The 20,938-nt window shown below is 44.1% G+C and overlaps 1 protein-coding gene across 1 annotated transcript in view; it reads left to right on the forward strand.

Moving 5' to 3' along the window:
- The first annotated feature begins 1,051 nt into the window (after positions 1-1,051).
- LOC309856545 (uncharacterized protein) overlaps positions 1,052-20,938 on the forward strand; it is a 292,169-nt gene continuing 272,282 nt past the window's right edge. Inside the window, exon 1 of the mRNA XM_082717899.1 lies at positions 1,052-1,880. Coding sequence (XP_082574025.1) covers positions 1,068-1,880 — 813 coding nt within the window. The 5' untranslated portion in view covers positions 1,052-1,067. The remainder of the gene's footprint in view (positions 1,881-20,938) is intronic.

Below are 20,938 nucleotides of genomic sequence, written 5' to 3' on the forward strand. Positions count from 1 at the left end.
TAGTCATTAAACACATACCAATATTTTTGCCACATTATGTATATAATAATTGTCTAAGACATTTAAAAACAAGTTCTTAAAAACGGCATATTTGTGTATTTTTATATTATGAACATATAATGTGTTATTTGCTTCAGGGGTACAGGTCTGTGAACCATCAGGCTTACACAGGTCACAGCACTCACCATAGCACACACCCTCCCCAATGTCCATCACCCAGCCACCCCATCCCTCTCACCCCAAAATCTCCTGACTGGCCTCCCAGCTTCAACTGTCCCCCACCCCTACACTCCTCAAAGCAGCCAGACTCACTGGCTTAACATTTAGGGGGATTTATTATACTTCATATTCAGTATCACAAATTTGAACTTCACCCATGATTTCATATTTTTCAGCCCTTCTATTGAGGTAAACATTTTTAGGGTACCATGTTGCTTTAATGCAAGATGATACAGTTGAAATAAAACTGTAATGTGGATGTTTTGTAAGGCCAGCGTGCAGGTCCAGTCTGGTGACCACAGGAAGTCACCCCTCACCCCTGTCTATGGGAAAGCCAGTCCTTTGCTGATTACATCACTGTTGCCTGTGGTGAGCTTGTAGAACTCACACTTTTCCTTTCTGGCTTCCAAGTCTTCCATCTTACTACCAGAATTAAAGGTTAATATTTCAAATAAAGCAAAGATACACTTTCTTTCAGTCCTGCCCAATCTCATCCCCTTCAGTTCTCATCTGTCTCAATCATGATAGTCCAGCCGTGTTTTTCTACTTTTACCATGCACCGGCTCACACACTCACCAGAGCCCCACCACACCCCCATCTACCCACATTGTTTGTAAGGGGAGGATTAGTTTTGTGTTTTCCAGGGTCCGGTGGAATATCTTCTCCCTCCATCCATGGAGATCCTGAGCTACGTGTGGCCTAGATACCTGCTTTAAAACTTAAAAGGTGAGACTTGCACACACGAATCAGAGACCATTATTTCTTTAAGAACCAAATAACTTTATTTAAACCAAATTAACTTTATTCGTGGAAAAACTGGAAGAACTGGAACCTTTTGAAGAAGCAATATGGCAATAAGCATGCTCGGCATGGTGATCAGGCCAAGTCACCATGCGCCCTGGGGCTACGGGGAAACAGTCAACTCAGTACTTTTTGTCGCCGTCGCCCAGGGTGAGCTTGTCAAACAGGTACTCTGCCAGGCCGGCTTCGGGGGCCCCCATCTTGCGCAGGCTGGTGACATAGCCCCCCAGCTCTTTGATGGCCTCGACTTGCTCGTGCAGGTAGTGGCTCTCCAGGAAGTCGCACAGCTGGGCGTCGTTCTTGTCGGTGGCCAGCTGGTGCAGGTCGAGCAGGCTCTGGTTCACGCTCTTCTCCAGGTGCAGGGCGCTCTCCATGGCCTTCAGGCCGCCCTCCCAGTCGTCGCGGTCCGGCTTCTTGATGTCGCGGAGGCGGAGGCGGCCCCCGCGCTGGTTCTGCAGCTCCATCAGCTTCTCGGCGTGCTGGGTCTCCTTGCGGGACCGGCGCATGAAGAAGCGGGCGAAGTGCTTCAAGGCCACGTCGTCGCGGTCGAAGTAGAAGGCCATGGACAGGTACACGTAGGAGGCGTAGAGCTCCAGGATGATCTGGCTGTTGACGGCGGCCTCGCAGTCGGGGTGGTAGTTCTGCCGCACTTGGGAGAGCAGCGGGGTGGCCATGGCTGGCGGCCCGGGCACCAGGGCGAAGGCGAAGGCGGCGCGGAGGCGAGGGCTGCAGGGCCGAAGGCGGTGGCGGGTAGCAGGTCCTCAACGCCTTTTCGGGGAGGGCGACGAGGGAGGCCGGTGATGATGGCGGGAACCTCCGGGAACTGTCGGAGTGGAAGAGGAGGGCACCCTCAGATGACGGTAGGGTCCGGCTGCCGCTCTGCATTGAGATAGGGAATGGGGTCCGCTAAGGGGGGTAGAGGAGGGAGGATCAGTTACCTTCCCCGGGGGAGGAAGTACGGGGTGGCGGGGAAGGGGAGAAGACGGCCAGGGGGCCCGGCGTGAGCACTGTGTTCCAGATTCCGTCGTCAGAGCCGGGGTGAGGCAGGGTGACTCTGTTATGAGCATATGACATCTATTAAATTTTTAATTTTGCCACAATATTTCTGTTTTCCAAGGATTTGCTCCTGCTTTCAAATTACTCCCTTTTATAGCACCCTGTTCTCCTTTTAAACCTCCTTGTCCTCCTTAAAAATTTTGAAAACATTTGGACTTTTTGATAAAGTTCTGTTTCTCCTCTAATTTATATACAAATTAACACATATATATAATTGTATGGTTTGTCATGATTTTCACTTTCCTGGAGTACTTAAAACTTTGAATATTCATATTTAGTAATAAGAGGCTTGTTTGATTAGCTTAGGTAATTAACATAGTTCTAAGGTACAGGTGTGATGTCTGTTTGACTAACAGGCTTCTCATCTGAATGGGGGACAGAGTGTGTCAATAAAGGTGCATTTTATCTTTGTGATACATGGTTTGGGGCTTGCAAGTAGGATAGGGACGATTGCAAATGCCAAAATCTTGCCATTTTTCTTCTTTTTTTTTGAAGTTCTTTTTTTAAAAAATTTTTAAAAGATTTTATTCATCCATTTGGCAGAGCGAGACACACTGAGAGAGGGAACACAAGCAGGGGTAGTGGGAAAAGGAGAAGCAGGCTTCCCACTGAGCAGGGAGCCCAATGTGGAGCTCCATCCCAGGACCCCAGGGGTCATGACCTAAGCCAAAGGCAGACACCTAATGATTGAGCCACCCAGGTGCCCCTCAAGTTCTTATTTAAATTCCAGTTAGTTAACAGGTGGTTTCATATTAGTTTCAGGTGTAGAGTTAGTGATTCATCACTTACATATAACATCAGGTGCTCATCACAAGTGCTGTCCTTAATGCCCATCACTCATTTAATCCATCCACCTGCCCATCTCACCGCCAGTAACCCTCAGTTTGTTCTCTATATTTAAGAGTCTGTTTTATATTTTGCCCTCTTTTGTTTTTCCCCCATGTTCATCTGTCTTCTTTCTTAAACTCCACATGTGAATGAAATCGTTACAGTGTTTGCCTTTCTCTGGCTTCATTTAGCATTATACGCTCTGGCTCCATCCATGTTGTTGCAAATGGCAAGATCTCGTTCCTTTTATGGTGAAGTAATATTCCATTTTACATATATACCACATCTTTATCCATTTACTAGTCGATGGACTTTTGGACTCTTTCCATAATTTGGCTGTTGTTGATAATGCTGCTGTAACATTGGGGTGCATGTATCCCTCAAATCAGTATTTTTGTATCCTTTGGGTAAATACCCAGTTGTGTAATTGCTGGACTGTAGGGTAGTTCTATTTCTAACTTTTTGCAGAAATTCCATACTCTTTTCCACAGTGGCTGTACCAGTTTGCATTTCCAGCAACAGCTGAAAAGGGTTCCTTTATCTCCGCATCCTCACAATACTTGTTTCTTGTGTTGTTGATTTTAGCCGGTCTGACACATGTGAAATGATGTCGCATTGTTGTTTTCATTTGCATTTTGCTGATAATAAGTGATATTGAGCCTCTTTCTATGTGTCTCTTGGCCATCTGATGTCTTCTTGGGAGAAATGGCTATTCTTCTGCCCATTTTAAATTGGCTTCTTTTTTGGGTGCTGAGTTATATCAGTTCTTTATAGATTTTGGATACTCACCGTTCATTGGATATGTCATTTGCAAATACCTTCTTCCTCTGAGCAGTGTTGCCTTTTAGTTTTGTTGTTTGTTACTTTCACTGTGCAGGAGCTTTTTATTTTGGTCAAGTTGAATAGTTTATTTTTGCTTTTGTTTCCCTTGTTTCAGGAGACTATCTAGAAAAATGTTGCTACAGCTTATGTCCCAGAGATTAGTGCCCGTCTTCAAGGATTTTTAAGGTTTCAGATTTCACGTTTTTGTCTTTTACCCATTTTGAATTTATTTTCGTGTATAATGTGAGAAAGCCGTCCAGTTTCATTCTTCTGCATGTTGTTATCCAGTTTTCTCAACACCATCTTTTGAAGAGATAGTATTTTTCCCATTACATACTCTTGTGCCTTTTGTTGAAGATTAATTGATTATATAATTGTGGGTTTATTTCTGGGTTTTCTATCCTGTTTCATTTTGTGTCTGTTTTTGTGTCAGTACCATTCTGTTTTGATACTACAGCTTTGTAATATAACTTTCAGTCTGGAATTGTGATACCTCCAGTTTCATTGTTCATTTTCAAGATTGTTTTGGCTCTTCAGGGTCTTTTGTGGTCCATACAAATTGTAGAATTTTTTTGTTCTAGCTCTGTGAAAAATGTTTAGTATTTTGATAGGGATGGCATTAAATCCGTTGAAAGACATTTTAACAATATTTGTTCTTCCAGACCATGAGTATGGAATGTCTTTCCATTTTTTTGTGTCTTCTTCAGTTTCTTTTATCAATGTTTTATAGTTTTCAGAATACAGATCTTTGACCTCCTTGGTTAAGTTTATTTCTAGGTATTTTATTTTTGGTGCATTGCAAATGGGATTGTTTTCTTAATTTCTCTTTCTGTTGCTTCATTATTAGTATGCAACAGATTTCTGTATGTTGATTTTGTATCCTGTGACTTTACAGAATTCGTGTATCAGTTCTAATAGTTTTTTGGTGGAGTTTTTAGGGTTTTTTTTTTTTTATGTACAGTATCATGTCATCTGGAAATAGTGATAGTTTTGCTTCTTCCTTACTAGTTTGGATGCCTCTTAAGTCTTTTTGTTGTCTGATTGTCGTGGCTATGTGGCTGTGACTTCTAGTACTATGTTGAATAAAAGTGGTGAGAGTGGACATCCTTGTCTTATGTCTGACCTTGGAGGAAGTGCTCAGTTTTCCCCCATTGAGTATGATGCTTGCTGTGGGTTTCTCATATAGGAATTTTATTATGTTGAGATATGTTCCCTCTAAATCTACTTTGTTGAAGGTTTTTATCATGAATGGATGTTGTTCTTTGTCAAATGGTTTTTCTGCATCTATTGAAATGATCTTTTTCTCCTTTTATTGATGTAATGTATCACGTTGATTGATTTGTGATTATTGAACCATTGTATCCCAAGAATGAATCCCATTTGATTGTGGTGAATGATTTTTTTTTCATATATTGCTGGATTCAGTTTGCTAATATTTTGTTGAGGATTTTTGCATCTATGTTCATCAGTGATATTGGCCTGTTTTTACCCTTTCTTTGTGTGGTATCTTTATATGGTTTTGATATCAGGGTAATGCTGACCTCACAGAATGGATTGGGAAATTTGCCTTTCTCTTCTATTTTTAGGGATAGTTTGAGAAGAGTACATATTAATTCTTCTTTAAATGTTTAGTAGAATTAACCAGAGAAGCTGTCTGGTCCTGGACTTTTGTTTTTTGAGTTTTTTTTTTTATTACTTATTCAATTTCCTTGCTAGGTTATGTGTTTCTGGGGGTTTACAGATTTCTTCTAGGTTGTCCAATTTGTTGGCATACCATTTTTTATAATGTTCTCTTGATTGTATATTGGGGATGTTCGTTTTTATTTCTCATTTGTGATTTTGTTTAAGTCCTCTCTCTCTCTCTCTTTTTTTTTTTTGAGGAGTCTAGCTAGAACTTTGTCAGTGAATGAGCTCCTGATTTAAGCAATCTGGTTTATTATTTTTTTTTGGTTTCTATATCATTTTTTTTTTCTGTTGTAACATTTATTATTTCTTTCCTTCTACTGGTTTGGGGTTTTGTTTGGTTTTCTTTTTCTAGCTCCTTAGGTGTAAGTTTAAGTTCATTTGAGATTTTTCTTATTTCTTGAGGTAGGCCTGTCTTGCTATAAACGTCCTTCTTAGAGCCACTGTTGCTGTGTCCCAAATATTTTGGATCATTGTATTTTTATTTTCATTTGTTTCTATATACTTTTTGATTTCTTTGATTTCTTGCTTGACCCCTTCATCATCTAGCAGCATACTATTTAATTTCCATGTATCTGTACTCTTTCCAGAGTTTTTCTTTTGGTTGATTTCTAGTTTTACAGCATCATGGTCAGAAAGAATGCATGGTACAACTTCGTTCTCTTTGAATTTGTTGAGACTTATTTTGTGGCCTCCTCTGTGCTTGTCCTAGAGAATGTTCCATCTGCACTTGAAGAGAATGTGTATTCTGCTGTTTTAGGATGTAATGTTCTAAATATATCTGTTAACTCTATCTGGTCCAGGGTATTATTCCAAGCCACTCTTTTCTTGTTGATTTTCTGTTTGGGTGATTTGTCCATTGATATAAGTGGGGTGTTAAAGTCCCCTACTATTATTATTTCATTATTAGTTAATTCCTTTATGTTTGTTACTAAGTGTTTTGTATATTTGGGTGCTCCCATGTTGGGTGTATAAATATTTACAATTATGTTATATCTTCTTGTTGGATTGTCCCCTTTATTATTTATATAGTGTCCTTTATCCCTTGTTATGGTTTTTGTTTTAAAGTCTATTTTGTGTGATATAAGTATTGCTACCCCAGCTTTCTTTTGACTTCCATTTGCATGATAAATGTTTTGCCATCCCCTCACTTTTCCTCTGCAAGTGTCTTTGTCTGAAATGAGTCTCTTGTAGGCAGCATTGAGATGGGTCTTGTTTTTTTATCCATTCTATCATACTCTGTCTTTTGATTGAGTGTTTAGCCCATTTACATTCAAGGTAATTATTGATATGTATTTATTGCCCTTTTGTTACTTGTTTTGTCATCGTTTCTATAGATTTTCTCTGATCTTTCTCTTGCTCTCTTTGATGGTTTGCAGGTTTTCTTTAGTGATATACTTGTATTCCTTTCTCTTTATTCTCCTCTATTACTGGTTTTTGATTTGTGGTCACCATTAGAGTTGTATATAACATCTTCTGCCTATAGTAGTCTACAGTAAGTTGATGGTCGTTTAAATTTGAACCCATTCTTTAGTTATATTCCTCCCATGTTTTAGGTATATAGTGCCATACTTTACATCCTTTTATTTTGGGCATCCGTTGCCTGATTCTTACAGAGACACGTAGTTTTCCTACTCTCATTAATGGGGTTTCCTTTCCTCTCAAAAAATCACCGTTAATATTTCTTGTAGGGGTGGTTTAGTGGTCATGAATTCCTTTAGTTTTTGTTCATCTAGGAAATTCTTTATCTCTTCTTCTATTCTGAATGATACCCTTGATGGATAGCGTATTCTTGGCTGCAGATTTTTCCCGTTCAGCATTTTGAAGGTATCATGCCATTCCCTTCTTGCCTATAAAGTTTTTGATGAAAAATCCACTGAACCATGTGGGGTTTCCCTTGTACATAACTGACTTCTTTTTTCTTGCTTTAAAATCTATTTCTTTATTACTACTATTTGCCATTTTAATCACTACAGGTTTTGCCATGGACCTCCTTTGGTTGATTTTGTTGGGGGAAATCTCTGTGCTGCCTGGATCTGGATTTCTGTTTCCTTCGCCGATTAGAGAAGTTGGAGCTCTTTTTCCTTCCGGTAAATTTTCTGCCCTCTTTTCTCTCTTCTTTTTCTTCATGTAATGCTAATGTTACTATGCTCAGTGGTGTCACTGGGTTCCCTAAGACTATTCACAATCTGCCTAAGTTTTTCTTTTAATTTCGTCTGCTTGAGTACTTTCCATGACTCTCTCTTTCAGGTCACTAATTCATTCCTCTTCTTCCTCTGACCTACTATTCTATTAGGTTTATTTTTAATTTCATTTATTGTGTTCTTAATCTCTGACTGGTTCTTTTTTTAATCTCTTTGTTAAGGGTCTCACTGATGTCCTCCACTCTTCTCTCGAGTCCAGTGTACATCCTTATGATCATTATGTTCTCTATCAGGCATATTTCTTATATCCATCTCATTTAAGTCTCTGCTGCTCTCGCTGGCTCTTGGTCTTTTTCTTTCATTTTGGACATACACTTCTCTTTCTCCTCACTTTGTCTAATTCTTTGTGCCTGTTTCTGTGTGTTAGGCAAGTTGACTACTTCTCCTGCTCTTGTCGTAATGGATTTATGAAGCAGAGGTCATGTAGTGCCCTGCAGTGCCGTGCCACCTGTTTCCCTGTGCTCCACATGTGTGCTGCGTCGGCTCTGTTGTTGGGCCCTTTCAGGCCAGTTGTCTGCCAGGGCTCTCTTTGCCTGTTGTAGGCAGTGTTTGGTCCCTGACTGGGTGGGGAATGTTTGAATAAGGTGTGTGTTGATCTCTTTGTGAAATGAGATCTGCCACTGCCACCACCACCACTGGAACTGAGGTCCAGCAAGATGTGTGGTTGCAAGATAAGGTGTTGATGGGGGTTACATCCATCTCCCCGGGAAGGAGACCTGATGTGCTGTGACTGAGGCAAATGTGACTGGGAAAGGTGGATGCACTGAAGTGTGGGGGGCAGGGCTTGGTGTAAGCAAGCTGGTACAGCTGTGGTTCTGTTCGCACAGGAAAAAATGACACTTGCCATCTCTCCTGTGTTCCTGGCAAGGTCTTCTCATGATCCCTGCCTTTCTTGGGCATGTTCCAAGATAAGTAAATCACTCTCCCTCCCATCTGCCCCTGGCGTTTTTCAAACTGCTGGTTCTAACTTATATTTCCGTGGGCTGTTTTGCCTGCTGTCTCTTTAAGGGTGGGAACTTCACTTCCTAAGGCCCTCCCAGCTGTACCAGAGCTGAGACCACACATTTTTTAAAATTCCAGACTTGTTGTCCTGCTGATTGCAGGAACTCACAGAATTCAGCCCCTATTGCTTTCAAAAAGCCAAACATTATGGGGATTTGTCTTCCCTGTGAGGGCTTCCTGGTATGGCAGTCTGCTTGTTTGTTTGTTTGTTTGTTTGTTTGTTTTTCCTCATCTCAGTGCCACCAGCTCCTTCACCACCATGGATGCCCATGGTCCATATTTCACCCCCGAGTATATCCTAGCTCTTCCTTCCTTCTTTGATGAGGCTTCTCTACCTTTAATTATGGAGTTTGTTCTGCCAGTCTTTAGGTCATGTTCTGCATTGTTTATGCTGATGTGAGTGTTATTTTATCTGTGAGATGAGGCAAGTTTAGGATTCTCTTACTCTGTCATCTGCCCAGCCTTCTGTCTGGATTGTTCTTGATTTACATTCCACTGGTCTGATTTGTAGGTGACATTTCCTTATAAGGTTGTGATCTCTCATCCTTTTTCATTGAGTATAATGAATATTTCATCCTAAGAGTAGAAAAGATACTCAGATTGCTTTTCCTCATGGGATTAAAATGTTTTCTAGGGGGTTATTTAGTATCTGTCTCCCAAGCTATTGTCCTCGGTCAGTACTCCAGACAACCATGATATTTGTGTATGCTTATTTTGAACTAAACTTTGTTTATTTTTTTTAAGATTTTATTTGTTCATTTATTTGACAGAGAGAGAGATCACAAGTAGGCAGAGAGGCATGCAGAGAGAGAGGGGGAAGCAGGCTCCCCCACTGAGCAAAGAGCCTGATGCAGGGTTTGATCCCAGGACCTGGGATCATGACCTGTGCTTAACCCACTGAGTCACCCAGGTGCTCCTAGACTGTGTTTTATGAGGTCTTAGGAACATCTGCCCATTCCTCCTCTCAACAGTTCGGTGCACACAAGTCCCAAATAATTCTTTACTGGTTATGTGTACCTATTTGGCTTAAGTAAGCCAACACTCCTCAAATGAGCCTTAATTCTTCACACCCAGTTTTTGAATCTGGAGGTGAGGGGTGAAGTCGTATGTCAGATAATTTTTAGGGTCTGCGTTCTGCATTTAGTGGCTAGCAAAAGACTCATACCCATTTTGTTTAGAAACTAGCACAGAGCAATAGGGATGATCATTGGTCCTCAGTACTCTCCTGACAGTTATTTTCTGATTGAGCATTTGCGGTTCAAGTATCCAATACCCCAGTTGTACTTTTCATTCTGGAAGGACCTCAGATGATTCCTCTGGCACATATGGCCAGAGACTGTGACTTTCTTGGGGAAGGTTCTAGTCTGACAGTGGCCTCAGTGACCACTTACTGCTTATCAAATGACCAGTTTCACCCAAGGAGCAGTGTGGAAGAACCACTACCTGAGGAAAGTGAACAGCAGAAGTCTTGGGGATGGGGGCTGCCCTACTGTTTTGGGTCCGTCTCAGCCAATCTGTAGTGATGCTATTGGCTAGAAATGCCTGGGGCACTCACCTGCACCCATATATTTGTGATGAGCCCTCACAGACACTTCCCCATTCAAAGCCAATATTGTGGCTGGACTGGCCCCTTGCGATTCTTAGGATTGAGAATACGCGTCAGCAACAACCATCAGGGAAATTTGGAGAAAACATGTTTCTTATTCACTAGTCCTAGGGCCACACAGTGAGGTTGTAGAAAGAAAACATGCAGGCCTGGAGCTCTACTCTCTTGTGGTCTAGGCTGAGTGCCTAGGGTTTCATAAATGCACCCTTTATTGGTGAATTTAAAACATAAGAGTGGGAATTAAAATGGGAAAAGAGAAAAACAAGTAGTCAAGTAGTGAGTTATCTAAACCAACCAGAGCTCTCCAAAACAAAGGAAACTTTAGGGGTGGGGCAGCCTGGTTTTCTATCCAGTCATGTAGCTGGCCGTGTGTTGATTTAGGATGTGTTTGTGGCTACTTAAGCAATCAAAAGCTCAATGTCAGGCACTTGGGTTACAATAAAAAAACCCTGCCAGGTGCTTACGCTATGATCTACCATGTGATGCTGAGGCATCAGAATTAAGGGTGAGGCTATTAACAGCTTGCAGTATTTGTAGGCAGGAGAGCTGTCTGGTTATGAGGGCACATGTTGGCTTGCTATAATGGGAAAATATGATACAGCGCTGCCCTGCAGTCAGCAAGGAAAATCCTAATGGTCTGAGAGGCCTCTTGGTATAGGGAAGGGTCAGTCAGCAATCATGTGGCAAATTCTGCAAAATATTTTCCAGTGGGTCATCCTCCTCTTCCGTCGGGGCGGTACGGTTAGCCCGTTGTTCCCAGAAAACATTGCATGCTCTGCTACATTCACTCTACACTGGAAGCCCACTTTTCTTGTGGCTCAGTTGTGGGCTGGACCGGTACTGTCCCAGCATTGTATCTGTCTGTGGTGGTTAGGCCTGAGGGATCTACCAAGTTACCCTATCACCCCGCCATACGAGGCAGTAAGAATAGCCATAGCCATATAGAGCATGAGGTTGGGTCGGGTTCCTTCTGCGTGAGCTATTTGCATATTGGTTAATGGGTGAGCATGGTGGTTCTTGGTGAGAAAGTTCTGGATTACCGGGTCTAGTGTGGGATAAGGCCATCACCTGCAGCTTTCCCGCCATACTCCTCTCTAGATATGGCTCATGTCTACCAACTGGAGAGTGTCTTTCCCTCTTTCAGACACCCAAACTCTGTCTCTGGTTACTTGCAGGGTGTTTATACTACCTATAGATTAGTAAGGGGATCAAGTTTCATTAGCCAGCCCTTATAACCACTGCATTCAGTGAAGGTGGCCAGCATGGAGGCGGCTCCTTTCGGAAAGTCCTCACTCTTATCAGGGTTTCCAAACAAATGAGCTTGCACTCACCTGGTGGGCTTTCGTCCTGGGGGACACTCAGTGATGAGGGAATCTTATTGGACTATACGCCCTCAGACAGGTTGCCAGCATGAAGCAGATGGTGAGATGAGTGGAAGGAGCGGCGGAGTCAGAGGGTGAAATAAAGCGCACGTTGTCTTGGAGTGCAAAAGCTTGAGGGTTGCCAGAGATGACCAGATGTGGGATTTTGCAAGGTGCATAATAATTGGTATGTGAGAAATGGAGGCCCCGGGGCTCAGAATTAAGCAAGATGAGGGGCTGGGGCAAGAGTTCGATCCATTTAGGGGACTACTTGCTTGAAAGTATTTCAAGTAGTGTCTCTTTAAGAAGGCTGTTAGGATGCTCTGTGAGCCTAGCCACCTGACGGTGCTAACCTAGATGGAAGTTGAGAAGAATCTTATTTGGAGAGCCCATCGCTGAGCCTCCTAGGAGGCCAAGTGGGTACCTGGTCAGAGTCAGTGTGTGTGGCAGTTTGAGGGAACAAGAATACATTTTAGCAAGAAGGAAGGAGTTCCAGGTGGGGGTCACCAGGAGGAGTCCCGTGTAAGTACTGATGATTGCGATGACATATCTGGAAGACTCAGCAGAAGGGGGCAGAAGGTAGATGAAATCAATCTGCCACAGGGAGTCTAGTTTGTCTCTCCATTAGCCTCCATTGTTTGGTCTGGGAGCAGAGAACGCCCGTGTCCATCATAGCCTCGGCTGCTGCTGAGGAGAGGACGGGTCTCCTCACTTGAGCCCAAGGTACTAAAGCATGAATTCCCCAAGACCCAAGGTCATATGGGCCCCTTTTGTGAGCTGTTGGCAAGGGTCAGTACCCTGAGCTATCTGTACTGGGCAAACTGTGGAGGATTTAGTGAGGGAGTCTGATACTGTGTGTGTGTGTGTTTAGTTTTTTTAGAAGATCATTTTAGGGACACCTGGGTGGCTCAGTCAGTTAAGTGTCTGCTTTGGCTCAGGTCATGATCCCAGGGTCTTAGAATCGAGTCTTGCATCAGGCTCCTTGCTCAGCAGAGAAACTGCTTCTCCTGCCTGCTGTTCCCCTTGCTTGTGTCCATTTTCTCTCTCTCTCTCTGACAAATAAATAAAATCTAAAAAAAAATGAAAGATTATTTTAGAGCGAGCACAAGCAAGCTGGGGGAGGGGCAGAGCGAGAGAATCCTGAAGCATACTTTGCACTGAGCATGGTGCCTGACATAGGGCTCGATCCCAGGACCCTGAGGTCATGACATGAGCCAAAACCAAGAGCCAGCCACTTAACCGACTGAAAGGAGTCTGTAATATTGTTGAAAATGACTTTTGGGGTAGAGTGGTAGAGTGGTTAGTTGGGCAGAAGTGTGAATAACAATGATAGGAATTGGAGACTCTGCTAATTCCTTTTACATCTGGGCACCCCAATTGGGCTTGTGTGAGAAAACTGTCCCTAGGCCGTTGGCCAGACCAAACCATAAGACCGTTAGGAACAGCCCACAGAATGTGGCTCTGCAAAAGGCCCCATTTTCTGGTGTCCCCAAGGACTAGGTGAACAGCTACAAGTTCTGCCAGTCGGCCTGAGCTGGGAGTGCCCTCCTTGACTGGGGAGGTACCTGAGGCCTGGTGGGATGCTGTGGCTCTCTGGTGAGCTGCGTTGTGTAGGGTGGTGATGCTGCCATCCACGAAGAATACCGAGTCCTTGTCCCTCTCAGACATTGAGTCCCAAGGAGCTTCCCAGATAGAGGAGGAGGAAGCAGGGGTGCCACTATTCCTTCCTCAAGGATCTCAAGTAAGTGGCTCGGCATGGGGGAAGCCACATCATCCCTATAATTTGGAAAGGCCTTTGATGTTTGGTTTAGCCCTTTCCTGAAGCTACCGTTTACCAAGGAGGCATCAGTGGCTGTGCTGACCTTCTGCTGGGATACATCTCTAACTCAGGGCATCATAGGAACTTGTGTGCAGAGTAGTACTGGGTGGGAGCTAGTTAGGGCCTCAGCTTCTAAAAGAGACCAGTAGGATGCCCAAAGCTGGTACTCATTGGGAGTATATTGTGCTGTCACTTAGGGTAAGCACTTAGTCCAAAACCCCATAGGAAGCCAGGCAGACCCATGTTTGATTCAGAGACCCCAGGAGACCAAGGTCTTGACGTCATATTTGGAAGCAGAGGGGACTACGGTAAGTCTTGTTGGGCTGCCTGCTAGGCAACTTCCAAAGCATAGTGTCGGGTCCCACCCCAGCGGTAGGTGCCGGCTGTAACTGCATATATAGAGTGAAGAGTTAGTGAGAGGTAAGGGATGTGTTGCATCCAGAGCACAAGAAGACCTAGTATGTGTTGTGGCTGAATGTAGTAGGTGGCTTAATGGTGACTAATTGACGTTTAGGAATTTCTAGTACTTTAGAGGGCTACATGATGCCCAGAAACTTGACAGATGAGGCTGGGCATTAGACCTTGGTGGGGTGGGGGGCAGTTGCCAAGTTGCATTTGTTTAAGTAGTGTGTGAGGGTGTGCTAAACTGGCCACACTTCTTCCTCGGAGGGACCCCTCATAATCATGTCAACAAGATAACGCCCAAATTGGCACCTTTCCAATCATAAGGTATTTAAACCCTAGTGGCAGAGATTATGTGCAGTTGCAGGACTGTTTAAATATGCTATTAGGAATCTCAAAAATGTATACTGAGTCCCTTCCAAAGTGAAAGTAAATTGAGTTTGGGATTCCTCCATGGTAAGAACAGAATAGAGCATATTAGCTAGGTCAGTGACCATGAAGGATGCTCCTTGGGCCCATTGTATGTCCTCAATCAGTTCTATAGTATTAGGAATTAGAGCCTTAGTTAGAGCTGAGCAGTGAAGGTCTTCTAGTCAGTGGTGAGGTGCCATTCATTAGTACTGTCCAGATGGGGTTATTCAAAGGCGGGGATAGTGGGTTTAATGACTCTTGCCTCAAGAATATCTTTAATGACCGAGCATTGGCTTTCAGTGCCTCATTTAAGTTGGTATTCAAGAGTGTTTACCATCTTGACTGGGGGAGGGAAAGTCACTAGTGTCCATTTGGCAAGTCCCACCAGGAAGGCCAAAACCTGGTCTTGTTCCTTGTGGCATGACATTGTATCAGTACATCCACACCTATAATAGGGGAAAAAAGAGCTACAGGGCCACAACCAGAGGAAGGTTCTTTTTTTTTTTTAATTAAATTAATTTATTTATTTTCAGAAAAACAGTATTCATTATTTTTTCACCACACCCAGTGCTCCATGCAATCTGTGCCCTCTATAATACCTACCACCTGGTACCCCAACCTCCCACCCCCCCATAACAGATATCATGGAGGAGAAGGGGTCTTAGGAGAAGGGAGTTGGGGTAAATTGGAAGGGGAGGTGAATCATGAGAGACTATGGACTCAGAGGAAGGTTTTTGAGGTGAATGGGGTCCCAATAGTTACATCTGAATGGATTTGTGAGCCTTTGATTATTTTACTGGTGATGACCTGTAGGTAGAAGGGCTCCCCTTTTGGAAATTTAAAGAAATTGACTGGCAGCGACTTGGGTCACGTGTAATGACAGTGAGTTGGGCCCTGGTGTCTAATAGGGCCACAAAGAACTGTGCGTTTTTATTGTCCCAATGACCCCTTGGAGTGGTATGGGGCACTTGACCTCGGGAGATGGGACAAGCCCTGGGGAGTCACCAGTTTTCAAGGGTAGGGCTTAAATGGCTGCCAGTCCTTGAGATTAGGGAAGGGGAAACGTGGAAACTGGGTTGGGGCCAGAGGGGTGAAAGGGAAGTTACGTGTCAAGAAGATGGATGGCTGAAGAGGGTTGTGGTTGGGAAAATGCTAGTTTTGGGGCCTGCAGGTTAGAAACCTGCTGTCTGGAGATTAGGTGTCAGGATGCCGGAGATTTTATAACTCCCAGTGGCAATACACCTGTGTATTCCCATAAAGGACAAAATTAGATCAGAGCTCATTAAGGAAGGAGTGGGGAACCCTTTCTATTGAGGGAAATTTGTTAGAGTGAGACCTTTCTGGAGCAGTGGCAGCAGAGGGAAGGAGTCTGAAGTATCTGGGTGAGAATCCCCTTCAGGTCTATCAACCATGGCAGTGCCCTCGGGTCCTTTGGGATGGTTTCAGCAGTTGCAATAAAATATAGTAGTGCCATCCTGTAATTAGGGGGAGTACCCTTTAAAAAGAATTCTCTGGACACCCGGTCAAAATGGGGCCTCTTCACGGTGGGAAAGGAAGGAAGGGGTCATGATGATCATGGAAATGATCAACCCATTGGACTGTGCCCGTTTCGTACAATAGGAGATGAGCCTTGTCTAATGGTTTCCATTCACTGCGAGCCTTAGCAGCGATTGCTGTGATAGGAGGATGGCCGTGGCGCCAGGCAGTAAATAGTCCAAATGAGGAAAGGGAGGGCCCTTGTGCAAATACTGGTGGCCCTCGAGGCTTTTGCCTTCCCTTTCCCTCTTTCTCCTCACAAGAGGCCTCTATAACCCTGTCAGCCCTTCCCTTGATGGCCAGGACGCATTGTGAAGCATGGTTCTGCCCCGTCAGGGGAAAGCTGAGGGGGCTCAGGATCTCTGTCATCTCAGAGGACATAAGCATAGAGCCCAGAGGACCTCTTATAAGATTATGGATTTTTAGATCTTTAGGGATCCTGGCCACGTTAATGCATGTTGGCAGCCTTGGGTACCAATTCAGGGCCTGTTCTGAAAACACAAAACGGCCTGTAAGTTCCCTTTTCTCCTTCCTGCTGCACAAAGTGTTTAAGGAAGGTTTGAATTTTTCAGATACACTTTTTGAAAAGATTTTATTTATTTATTTGACAGAGATCACAAGTAGGCAGAGAGGCAGGCAGAGAGAGGGGGGAAGCAGGTTCCCCTCTGAGCAGAGAGCCTGATGCAGGGCTTGATCCCAGGACCCTGGGATCATGACCTGAGCCAAAGGCAGAGGCTCAACCACTGAGCCACCCAGGAGCCCCTCAGATACACTTTTTGATGGCAGTTTCTACTTTACAGTTTCTCCTGCTACCTTAATCTTACATGTTGTTACCAGAAAACAATTGTGGATGATACCCTGTGAGCCCTCCTTGTAGGTGGCCACATTCTTTTCCCAGATTATCCTAATGGACATCTGCAGGACTGGAGTCTGCCTACACTAGAGCAGTATTTACAGGGTCTGTGAGAAAAGCCCCCCAGGACCTCTGGAGTGTAGTCGGCTTTGAGCAACACCTAGGAATTTTCCAGGGGGTCTTACATTTATCAAGGAGCTAGGGCACCTCCTCGAGGTCCTTTGCAGGCACTGCCACCAGCAGTTCAGGACACTTGTGTTCGTCCACTGATTTATTTTTTCAGTAACATTCCACTAGGGACTGGACCCATGATATCCCATCAGATCAGGGGATAGAAAGTGAGGGCAAGAGCTCTCTTGTATTTGCAGTCCGCCTTGCACCGTGCCACTGGTTTCCTGTTGTTGCAAGGTTGTAACTTCTGGGTTGAGACTTACAGTCCAGGCACAACCCACTGACACAGTGGTCTCTGGTGGGGGTCTCCCACCCTCCTTGCCTATGGGAACATTCTTACATTGTGCCTTTAGCTAACGGCCTTTCCTGGGACTGTGACAATAGCCTTGAGATTCAGTTCAACCTCCTTAGCTCCGCTTGGCCTCGAGGCGTGAAGGACCCTCAGGCACATGAATAGTGCATTAAGGCCTTCATAATTCGTGGTCTGACTGGCTCATTAGACCACGTGGCCTTGACCATGCTGCTCTGGGGAGATTGTTGACCTATTCCAGCAGCAGTGACGTTTTAGGATGGATGCGCAGGCAACACATGGCGCGGGCAATATGCAAAAGCACACGGCGGCGGGGCAGACCTCCACCCGGCGATGCTACCTTCGCAGAGGGCGCTAGACACCCCCCGCCCCGCCCCGGGTCAGTCAGTCAGCCAGTTGTAAGTAACGTGCATTCCCTTCAGTTAACTGCAACAACAATCATGCAGTCCTACCAACTAGCCAACAGTTTGGGGCCAGCCTCGGCCCAGTAGTGCTGTTCTGAAATGCCTAGGGGCACCCCACTGGGCCCGAGGTGAACCCTCACAGGTGTTTCCCCCTTTCAGAGCCAATGTCATAAGCCAGACCAGCCCTTGTGGTTCTTATGATTATAAGGCCTACCTAGGCAACGAGCATCAGGGAACTTCAAAAAAACAATACAACTTATTACTCTCAAATCCTGGAGAACACATTATGTGCGTGGGCCCATACAGTGGGGTTGTGGTAGATCGCGTGAGAGTGTAAGAGCACACACTTACAAAGATCTGGGGTTCTGCTTTTACTAGAGCTTAGGGTGCGGTGCCTAGAGTTATGCAGGTTTACTAGTGGTGAATTTATTTATTTATTTAAAATTCAGTTAGCCAACATAGAGTACATCATTAGTTTCAGATGCAATGTTCAATAATTCACCAGTTGTGGTTAACACCCAGTGCTCATCCCATCACGTGCCCTCCTTAATGCCCATCAGCCAGTTACCCCATCCCCCAACCCACCTCCCCTCCACCAACCCTCAGTTTTTTTTTTTTTCCCCCCAGAGTTAAGAGACTCTCATGGTTTGTCTCCCTCTCTGATTTCTTCCCATTCAGTGTTCCCTCCCTTCCCCTGTGGTCCTCTGCGCTATTCCTTATATTCTACATATGAGTAAAACCATATGATAATTGTCTTTCTCTGATTCACTTACTTCACTTAACATATTTTACTTAGTATCTCCAGTTCCATCCACATTGATGTAAACGGCACGTATGGATCCTTTCTGATGGCTGAGTAATATGCCATTGTAGGTATAAACCACATCTTCATCCATTTAGCTGTCAAAGGGCATCTCACCTCCTTCCACAGTGTGGCTGTTGTGGCCATTGCTGCTATGAACACTGGGGTGCGGGTGCCCCTTCTTTTCACTACATCTGTATCTTTAGGGTAAATACCCAGTAGTGCAATTGCATGGTCATAGGGTAGCTCTATTTTTAACTCCTTGAGGAACCTCCACACTGTTTTCCAGAGTGGCTGCACCAGCTTGCATTCCCACCAACAGTGTAAGAGGGTTCCCCTTTCTCCACAAGCTTTGCCAACATTTGTTGTTCCCTGTGTTGTTAATTTTAGCCATTCTAACTGGTGTGAGGTGGTATCTCATTGTGTTTTTTTTTCTTTTTTAAAGATTTTATTTATTTGATGGACAGAGATCACAATTAGGCAGAGAGGCAGACAGAGAGAGAGGAGGAAGCAGGCTCCCCGCAGAGCAGAGAGCCCGATGTGGGGCTCGATCCCAGGACGCTGGGATCATGACCCAAGCCGAAGGCAGAGGCTTTAACCCACTGAGCCACCCAGGCACCCCTCATTGTGGTTTTGATTTGTATTTCCCTGATGCCAAGTGATGTGGAGCATTTTTTGGTGTGTCTGCTGACCATTTGGGATGTCTTTGGAGAAGTTTCTGTTCGTGTTATCTGCCCATTTTTTGACTGGAGTTTTTGTTCTTTGGGTGTTGAGTTTGATAAGTTCTTTATAGATCGTGGCTACTAGCCCTTTATCTGATATGTCATTTGCAAATATCTTCTCCCATTCTGTATGTTGCCTTTTATTTAGTTCACCGCAGAGCTTTTTATCTTGATGAGGTTCTGATACTTCATTTTTGCTTTTGTCCCTTGGCATTGGAGAGGTGTCTAACAAGAAGTTGCTGTGGCCTAGGTCAAGGAGGTTGCTGCCTGTGTTCTCCTCTAGGATACTGATGAATTCCTATCTCACATTTGGTCTTTCATACACTTTGGTTTTATCTTTGTGTATGGTGTAAGAGAAAGGCCCAGTTTCATTCTTCTGCATGCAGCTATCCAATATTCTCAGCACCATTTATTGAAGAGACTGGCCTTTTTCCATTGGACATTCCTTCCTGCTTTGTCGAAGATGAGTTGATCATAGAATTGAGGGTCCATTTCTGGGCTCTCTCTTCTGATCTATGTGTCTGTTTTTGTGCCAGTACCATGCTGTCTTGATGATGACAGCTTTGTAATAGAGCTTGAAGTTTGGAATTGTGATGCTGCCAACTTTGGTTTTCTTTTTCAACAATCCCCTGGTGATTCAGGTTTTTTGCTGGTTCCATACAAATTTTAGGATTGTTTGTTCAAGTTCTGGCAAAGATGTTGATGGTATCTTGATAGGGATTGCCCTGAATGTGTAGGGTGCTCTGGGTAGCACAGACATTTTAATGAATTTATTCTTCCATTCCAGGAGCATGGAATGTTTTTCCATCTCTTAGAGTCTTCTCAATTTCTTTCATGAGTGTTTTATAATTTTCTGAATATAGATTCTTTGCCATTTGGTTAGGTTTATTCCTAAGTATCTTATGGTTTTTGGTGTAATTCCTTAATTTCCCTTTCTTCAGTCACATATTTAGTGTATAGAAATGCCACTGATTTCTGTGCATTGATTTTTTGTATCCTACTGTGTTGCTGAATTCCTGTATGAGTTCTAGCAATTTTGGAGTGGAGTCTTTTGGGTTTTCCACTTAAAGTGTCATGTCACCTGTGAAGAGTTTTACTTCTTCTTTGCCAATTTGAATGCCTTTTATATCTTTTTGTTGTCTGATTGCTGAGGCTAGGACGTCTAGCATTATGTTGAATCGTAGTGGTGAGAGTGGGTATCCCTGTCGTGTTCCTGACCTTAAGGGAAAAGCTCTCATTTTTTCCCCATTGAGAATGATATTCAATGTGGGCTTTACATGGATGACTTCTACAATATTGAGCTATGTTCCCTCTATCCCTACATGATGAAGAATTTTAATCAAGAAAGAATGCTGTCAGGGCACCTGGGTGGCTCAGTGGGTTAAAGTCTTTGCCTTCGGCTCAGGTCATGATCCCAGGGTCCTGGGATCGAGCCCCACGTCAGGCTCTCTGCTCAGCGGGGAGCCTGCTTCCTCCTCTCTCTGCCTGCCTCTCTGCCTACTTGTGATCTCTGTCTGTCAAATAAATAAATAAAATCTTTTTTTAAAAAAAGAAAGAATACTATATTTTGTCAAATGTTTTTTCTGCATCAATTGAGAGGATCATATGGTTCTTTTCTTTTATTGATGTGATGTATGACACTGATTGTGAATGTTGAACCACCCTTGCATCCCTTGCTTTCTTTTGAGGTCCATTACTGTGGTAAATGGTCCTTCACCCCCTTATTTTCAGTCTGGATGTGTTTTGGGGTCTAAAATGAGTCTCTTGGGGTGCTTGCTTGGCTCAGTCATTAAGTGTCTGCCTTCGGCTCAGGTCATGATCCCAGAGTCCTGGGAGCGAGCCCTGCATTGGGCTCCCTGCTCAGTGGGAAACCTTCTACCTCTCCCACTTCCCCTGCTTGTGTTCCCTCTCTTGCTGTCTCTCTCT

This window comes from Mustela nivalis, assembly GCF_964662115.1.
Source record: "Mustela nivalis genome assembly, chromosome: X".
Lineage (NCBI taxonomy): Eukaryota > Metazoa > Chordata > Mammalia > Carnivora > Mustelidae > Mustela > Mustela nivalis.